The sequence below is a fragment of the Athene noctua genome, chromosome 19 (genome assembly GCF_965140245.1).
Source record: "Athene noctua chromosome 19, bAthNoc1.hap1.1, whole genome shotgun sequence".
NCBI lineage: Eukaryota > Metazoa > Chordata > Aves > Strigiformes > Strigidae > Athene > Athene noctua.
This window is the reverse complement of record NC_134055.1, coordinates 4,785,932-4,793,859: the sequence shown is the minus strand read 5'-3', so window position 1 is coordinate 4,793,859 and position 7,928 is coordinate 4,785,932. Positions and strand designations below refer to the sequence as shown.

Genomic DNA, 7,928 nt, shown 5'->3' with positions numbered 1-7,928 from the left:
TCTTAAAGGGCCCGCAGGGGATGATGCTGGCGGCGGGGGTGCCGCGGGCCCTGTGCCGCTTGGCCGCCCGGCGCTGCCCCGCGGCGCTCCCGTCACCCCGGGCCGCCTGGCGCGGCGGGGCCGGAGGGGAGGAGCGCGGCGGCGGCAGGACGGGGTTCGCGCGGCGCCGGTGGGCCAGGCCGGCCGGGGGTGCCCTGGGCTTCCTGGGAGGTGAGGCGGTCTGCGGGCCGGCGGGCGGGGTAGCGCGGGGCGGGCGGCGGTCACCCCCGCGCCTCAGCCCTCTCCCTCTTCCCCAGGGACGCCGAGGAGGAGGGCGAGGACGCCATTATCCACCTGCTGAAGAGAGCCAAGGTGAGGCCGAGGGCCGCGGGCACGGCGGGCGGGTGTTCCCTCCGCGCGGGGCCGGGAGCCCGTCAGGCCGGGGCTCTGGCGGGTGAGTGCCCCCCGGCTTTCCCCTCTGCAGCTCAGCGTCATGAAGGGCGAGCTGGGGGAGGCCGAGCAGGTTCTGCACCAAGCCCTGCGGCTGTCGCACCAGGCGGATAACAGGAAGGCCATCGTCTACACGTACAGCATGGTAAAGGCTGCGGGGGGGTGGCCTGGCCGCCCGCCGGCGCGGGCTGACCCGGGTCGTGTCTAGGCCGCGGGAGAGTCGCCAGGAGGGTGCAGTGTCGTTTGCTGGGGCTGTGGTGGAGCGGCAGGTAGAAGGAAAAGCAGTTGTGTTGAGGCTAGTCACAGAATCACAGAATCATCTCGGTTGGAAAGGACCCTGGAGATCATCTAGTCCAACCGTTCGCCTAGCACAGTTCCCACCTACAGCATGTCCTTAAGCTCCAAATCGACCCTACTCTGGAACACCTCCAGGGATGGGGACTCCACCACCTCCCTGGGCAGCCCGTTCCAACGCCTAACAACCCGTTCTGTAAAGAAATGCTTCCTAATATCTAGTCTGAACTTTCCCTGATGCAACTTGAGGCCATTCCCTCTTGTCCTGTCGCTTTCTACTGGGCTAAAGAGGCTCAAGCCCAGCTCTCTGCAGCTTCCTTTCAGGTAGTTGTAGAGGGTGGTAAAGTCTCCCCTCAGCCTCCTCCAGACTAAACAATCCCAGTCCCTGCAGCCTTCCTGGAGCTTCAGCGGTGTCTTGTCTTTTCCAGATGGCAAACGTGGCCTTCATGCAGGGACAGCTGGACAATGTGAGTAGCAGTTCTTTTTCCCCTCCAAATTTTAAGAGGCTGACATCTTCGGCAAGGTCTTGAAGGTGTGGCATGCTGTGACAAGCTGCACAGTCAGAGTTGTGAAGCAGAGATCTCCCAGGATAAAGCAGAACAATCTGACCTGGGACTGCAGGCCCATAGAGCACATGTTGCTAAGATGCTTTCACAGTTTAAACTTTGAGCTCCAGCATGGTGTGCAAGGGAAGAAACACTTCTCAATGTCAAATGCCAGTATCAACCATTCAGATGGCTGTTCTGAGGACATTCTGGAAAAGCCCTGAAGGCACACAGATGTGGTAAACTCAGGGCTGGTGTAGCAGTCCTAAAGCAAAACCTGAAAGGGAGCAGTAGTTGGCAGTTCCACTGGGCTCTGCTTAGCCTTTCACTTCTAACTGGTCTTGACATATGACATAAATGACACAAATTATTGCTGGGTTTTTCACAGTAGTCTGTCTGTCTCTGTAAAAAGGGTAGTTTAAGTTTTTGGTTTAAGTGCCATCATTCCTCAGTATCTCTTCAAAATTCTCATTTCAGGCAGAAAAGCTCTACAAAGCAAGTATGAGCTATTTGCTTGCAGGGGACACAAAGGAGGTATGTTCTTCTGATGAAGGCTTTCAGCTGGAAGTATTAACAATTCTTTGGGCTAATTGTGCTGTAATATCTCCTACTGAAAACTGGCAACACCAGCTCTGAGCTTGCCAGCTTTTCAGGAACTTCCTTTAATGAGTGGCAGCTCTGGAGACAACCGGATGGGGATTTTTAAGGTGTGAACTTGTTCTCTTGACAAATGTTTCTGCTGGGGAGATGCAAGAAGAGTAACGTGTTGTATGTCCTCCTGGCAGGATGACAATGCAATCCTTGAGATGTCCCTCAAGCTGGCCAGTATCTATGCTGCTCAGAAACAGTGAGTTCCCTGCTAAAGGCATCTTCTGCTTTCGTCTCATCTTCACAGTGGCAGTGGTGGCCAAGCAGAGGCTCTTTCCTCTAAGAATAGAGTGCCTGAGGAAGCTGGGATGTGACAAGATACCATCAGCATGATATTTGTCTACCCACTGTCATGCAGCACAGTGATGGCTGTTAGGATCTGCCCAGCTTTGGGCAGTAGCCACCACAGAGGATGCAGCTCTTTAGTCTTAAATCCACACCCTGCAGGAAAGGTGGCTTTCAAAGCAGTGGCTGAGAACTTGTAGCTTCATTTTTCAGTGGAGCATTGGGTTGCCTTTGCTGGCCTTATCTGAGGGGTGGGGGCCCTCTCCACCTCTTGGATCCCTTAGCCCATGTGTCAAGAGTAGGGTTGAGGGCATGATCAAGAAGAAAGCACTGAGGGCAAGAAGGATTAGGTTGAGAGGAAAGGCTGTCTCACAGGGCCTCTGGAATGAGGGATTGAAGGTGTTCACATCTGTACCTTCAGGGATGGAAGCAGCCTTGCTTTGCTCAGTTGTTGCACTTTGCAGGCACAAATTAGCACTGGCTGGATACGAGTTCTGCATCCTGACCTTAGAGGAGAAGATTGCCAAGCAAAAGGACTTGCCTGAGGATGTCTTACCAGGTGGGACTGCCTTGTGTGCCAAAAGCTTCTCATTATTTTTTCTATGTTTTCCTGTCTTTGATGTTGCTTTTCATATTGCCTAAGCACCATCTTCATGTCAATCCATTATCTTCACAGTGCGTGAGTTTCCTACTCGCATAGGATGGGGACTCATGCTTGATCTTGTAGAAGTGATCACTTCCACTCCTCTCTATTTGCAGCTGAAGAAAAGGCCAACACCCGTCTCTTGCTTGGGATGAGCCTAGACTCCTATGCTCGCTATCTCCTAAATGTTAACCAGCTCCCAGTGGCCCAAAAAATGTATGAGAAGGCTCTGCAGATATCAAATGATGTTCAGGGAGAGACTCATCCACAGGTGATGTGTACAATGGTAGTTGGACTACTAGGGAAAGAAAGGCTAATCTCCTAGGGAACGAGGCAGCTTTAAAAGCAGCTTTGCTGGCATCAGATGTACACAGCACTAAATTAGGTTCTGCTTTCCTGCCAGGAAGAATGAGCATGCTGATATATAAATAAAAGACACTTTCTTACTGAAAACTTCTCTGGGAAATATTACTTTTAGTAGTATGACAAGGCTATGAATGTGATGCTCCTGCTGCCCCAGACTTCACAGATCTTGTTCTGAGGGTTTCTTTTCTGTCCTGGTGCAGACTGTGGTCCTGATGAATGATTTAGCAACTGTACTGGATGCTCAGGGGCACTATGATGAGGCATACTCCTATGTGAAGAGGGCAGCTGAGCTGGCAAAGGAGACTCAACACCCCGAGGAACACATGGTGCTGAACAACCTGGCAGCAATTCTGATGCACAAAGGTGGGTAAATAAATGTCCACCCTTTGTCACCACGCTTGTGCTGACTGTGGATACCTGTACTGGAGAATCAAACTACAGTGTTAGATACGTGCTGCCATTTTTAGTGTAAGCGGTAGGTCTGCTAACTTTGTGGAGGCAATCTGTGTTGTGTTCAAATTGAATTCAGCTGCTGAGGGATCCTGGCCAAGATAAATGCAGTACTGGGGCATCTGACTCAAAAGGTTGCCAGGGGATCTTATTTCCCTTGCTGTGTATGTAAAAGGACAGAAGACATGCTTGAGACTTGTTTCTGTGAGCTCTTAATACTGGAGCAGCACCTTGTCCCATTGTCATTGCTGCTGCCTACCTCTCATAGTTGGCACATGCTGGATGTTTTCTGAACCTCCCTAGTTCTTGATGTGTTCCAAGTAGTTCTTGCTTGTCCTTTGCATGTGGTCAGCTTCAGGAGGGGATTCTGAAAATGGCCAATATAACTAGGTAGCCATGCCAACTTTTTCCTCTTGCTACAGAAGACTTTCTGCAAGCAAAACAAGTGTACAGAGAAGCTCTCAAGCAGGCACAACAGAAGGGAGATGTTGCTTCTGTCCAGCATATCCAGGAAGAACTAGCTGAGCTGGCCAAGAGAAGAAAAGGCTCCAAATAAGTTTGGCCATGGAGTCTAACCTTGAGGAACCTGACAGCAGCGAGGGTTGGTCCATACAAGCAGCCTGGGATCAGTTTGGTGCAATTCTTCAGGGGAACAGCAAGGAGGGAGTTGAAGGGCTGCTTAACAAGAAGGGCTGCTCTTGCCTAACAACTTAGCCCAAAATAAAGTTGTGAAATCTTAACTATGTAAATTGGTGGTGTAGTCTATGGTTAGAGTGACCTACTGTGCTAGTGGTTTAGCTTTGTCTTGACTGCCAGCACTGTGCAAGTCTAGCCTGGAATTAATAGTTGCAGTTAAGGAGTACTACTTGTGCTACTCCTGACTATTCACAGAAGTATTCAGTTTCAAAACATGGCTATAGTAAAGCTAAGTCATGAAAAGGAAAACAGACAGGAATTGTTTCACTCTTTACACACTGGCTAGCGCAACAAGGTCTACTTCTGTCAGTGCTACAGGTCAGCATTTCCCAGACTGTACCTGTACTGTGACAGAGCTGGAGCTCCATCTCCTTTTCAAACAGGTTGCTTGAAGATCAAGTGTTTTTCTTCAAAGCATTTAGCATCCAAAGATAGAACATGCCCTCTCAGAGGAGGGGTGAGACCATGTTACCAAAACAGAGCTGTTGTCAGAAATAAAACACTCAGCTACCTTTCCCTAGTCAAGAGCACACTGAGTGCCAAAGCTGCTGCCCTCCTTTCTTGGAACGGTCAGTGCTTGGAACACTGAGGCTTCCTCTTGGAAAAAGATGGTGTGTACAAACCATCAGGTTTGCAAGCTACATGCCTTCATGTGAATCTAGTACCAGCAGCCTGCTTATACAACAGAATTTAAGTTCTGCCTTGCAGGGAAGTCCAATGTTAAAGGAAAATTAAACCAGAAGTTACCCATATTTAGCCAGGATAGTAGAACTAACTAATTATGTCACCAACCAAGCATTAATTTAACTTCTCATTTGTAAGAGCTTCTGCTGGTTGGTACAACCCTTAATATTAATTGCATCATTATTAAGTTTACTTACAGCAGCATTAGTGGCTTCAGTTCTGCTTAACTTTGAGCTAAGAAGAGGCGTGCAGGTTTTCTAGAGTAGATGTTCACTGAAGCTGGAAGAACTTTAGTTGCATACACAGCTTTGTGCTCAGCAAGCTAGAAAGTAAAAGTGGGTGTTACAGGCATGCTTGTACTAACAGAAAGGCTCTAACACATTAGAGCCGATCTTTAAAGTTCTGGTTTTTGTTTTTAAAGTGGCAGACCTTGGACACTCCAGCAGTGTTAACTGGGAAGCCTGCAGCACCCTTTAAGGGAAGTGTTTTGCCTGTTCTCATGAACATAGCTTGATGCTGCAAAACAAGAGGGAGACACAGGAAAAGCAAATGGAGAACTGATCCCCTTTATTGATTGGTCTGAATCCAGAAGTCACTGTCTACTGAAGACATTGTGTGGAAAAAAAAAATAAATTGAGTTTTATGATGCATGGGTTTTTCAAGTCTTAAATGATTTCATATCAGAATCACGAAACATATCAAGATGAAAGCATTGTGAAAGCGCTGATCAGAAATCAGTTAAAAATTTGTAGTAAACTACACTTTGTAAACAAGATTTACAAACACCTTCCTGTTTGAAACAGGTCAGATGTAGTTCCATACTTGAAGATTACTGGAATTGTGGTAAACCCTAATTTAGGCTCTGGAGAGGTTTTTACACTGGAGAAGTTAGAACTCGGCTAGCAAACAAAAACGCAGCAACATTTTATGTGCAAATGCCACTCAAGCTGTATCTTAGGAGAAAGTGACTATCCTACTGGGGGTATCTTGCTGCTGCAGCAGCAATAACATGAAGCTTTGCAATGAACATGCTTTACTTACTGTACAGTTAGCAAAGACATTTGTCTGTACATGCCTCTTTCACGTTGTATTTGTTACACTACAAAAGTGAGAAAAGTGAGTTTTAGAATGGAACTTAACTCTCCACTCCAAATTTCAATCTACCGAAAGGGCAGATCAACTTGTTTTTTCCAGTATATGTTGCTGTGGGAACAAAAAAGTTTAAATAAGATCACAGGTCTACAAACAGGATGAAAACTTCACTACTTTAAGCCAGAAGGATAAAGGATGGGAGAGTGAGAAAAAAAAAAAATCTTTCTTAGAGAAAAACTGCAAGATTTAAGACTGCCAACTCATCTACTGTTATGTAGTGTTTAAAAAAGTAGCAAAACAATCCCGTATTTGCAACACAGTGTCAAGTTTTCAAATGAGTTCCTTTGGATTTTTTCTTATCCACACTTGGGGGGAAAAAGGCTTTCCTCTGAAGTACTCCAAGTAAATTTGCTATTGACAGATAGTTGTAGACTTCCTCCTCTTTGTAACTGGACCATTACAGTCCTTCCATAAGATGTAGAGCTTACACAGCGTAAGGTTACACAACTGCATTCTACCTTCCATACAACATAATGCAAATACAGTGTTAAATTAAAAATATTTTGACTGGAAAATAACTTCAAGGCAAAGACTGTTCATCAATGAGATGCAAAAGCAGTTTGGAATCTGACAGACCATGCCACCCCCCAACTCAGTGCTATCTGTAAATCAGTCCTTCTACCCCAGAAGGTTTAAATTTACTTCCTGAGGTCAGTGCAGCAAAAAATAAGATGCTTTTGAAGATGGATGTCTGGACACCCTGTGATATCACTAACCAGATGTATGTATACATGAGCTACAAGCATATCATAGCAGGCATTGATAGATGAATGATAGACGAATGATTAAGGAGACTCTCCTAGTACCATATACAATTTAAAAATAAAAATCACCCTAACAAGTATTGCACACTTTAGGAGTTAAGCCAAGCATTCGTAAGGACTTCCACCAAAAGCTTGCTTATAGGGACAGGGTGGGGCTTGGGATGGGGGATGCAGACTTTAAAATAATTATTAAATAAAGATTTTAAAATCAGACTGGAGGAAGGTAAAAATCACAGTACCTATTCAAACAGGTTGTAACAGAAGCCAAATAGGTGACTCGTATGTTGCTCAATTATTCTAGAAAAGCATTTTGTTTTATTTAAACTTGGGATGTAGAGGTTTTTCTTCTTAAAGGATTTATCAACCCACCCAGAGCCTCTTTTCAGATAAGCCATTTGCTGTGGTTAAATATGACAGTAAAATTTAGTAGCCTGTTTTGACTGCATACAATGCAGAAACAGAAAACACTAAGATAGGCTTTTGGGGCACAGTTAAAATTCCCAGTGTGCATAACAGTGAGGTATGCCTCCAGAAGCTGTTCTTTTTGTTTTTTTATCCTTTTAAAAATGAACCATAACATACCCATGCAATAATATTTCTGCAGTGTTGCTAAATAAAACCAACTGCACCAAAAATTTACAATGTGGCAGAATTTAAAATTCAAAGAAATATATCATCTTATTCCAGCGAACCGGACTATGTTAATGTACAGAATTCATTAAGGGGTCAGTCTTAAAAATCAACATTTTCACAAGAGCTTGAACACCACTGAGAAAGTGTGTCTAGGGGAAAAAAATATATATATAAAAGCACAATGCCTGCAAGAAGTGGCACGGCATTAAATGGGTAATGATGCTAGGCTGGTAGGGAGGCTAGGGTTATGGTTAGGCTAGGCTGGTAGGGAGGCTAGGGTTATGAAGAGTACTCTACGCTGGAGAAAATGCTTAAAAAAAATTACAAAATGACCCCCAA

The 7,928-nt window shown here is 45.8% G+C and overlaps 1 protein-coding gene across 3 annotated transcripts; it reads left to right on the top strand.

The window, feature by feature from the left end:
• The first annotated feature begins 3 nt into the window (after positions 1-3).
• TTC19 (tetratricopeptide repeat domain 19) lies at positions 4-7,846 on the top strand. 3 transcript variants are annotated; one of them, XM_074923207.1, is made up of 10 exons: positions 4-210; positions 297-351; positions 464-574; positions 1,152-1,190; positions 1,746-1,802; positions 2,054-2,115; positions 2,666-2,760; positions 2,961-3,115; positions 3,411-3,573; positions 4,083-7,846. In XM_074923207.1, the coding sequence occupies exons 3-10, from the start codon at positions 473-475 to the stop codon at positions 4,214-4,216; spliced, it is 807 nt and encodes a 268-aa protein (XP_074779308.1). In that variant the 5' UTR covers positions 4-210; positions 297-351; positions 464-472; the 3' UTR covers positions 4,217-7,846. The 3 variants fall into 3 exon arrangements, with proteins under 3 accessions (XP_074779308.1, XP_074779307.1, XP_074779306.1); XM_074923206.1 differs by having other exon boundaries at positions 278-351; positions 4,086-7,846; XM_074923205.1 differs by having other exon boundaries at positions 278-351.
• Positions 7,847-7,928: the final 82 nt, after the last annotated feature.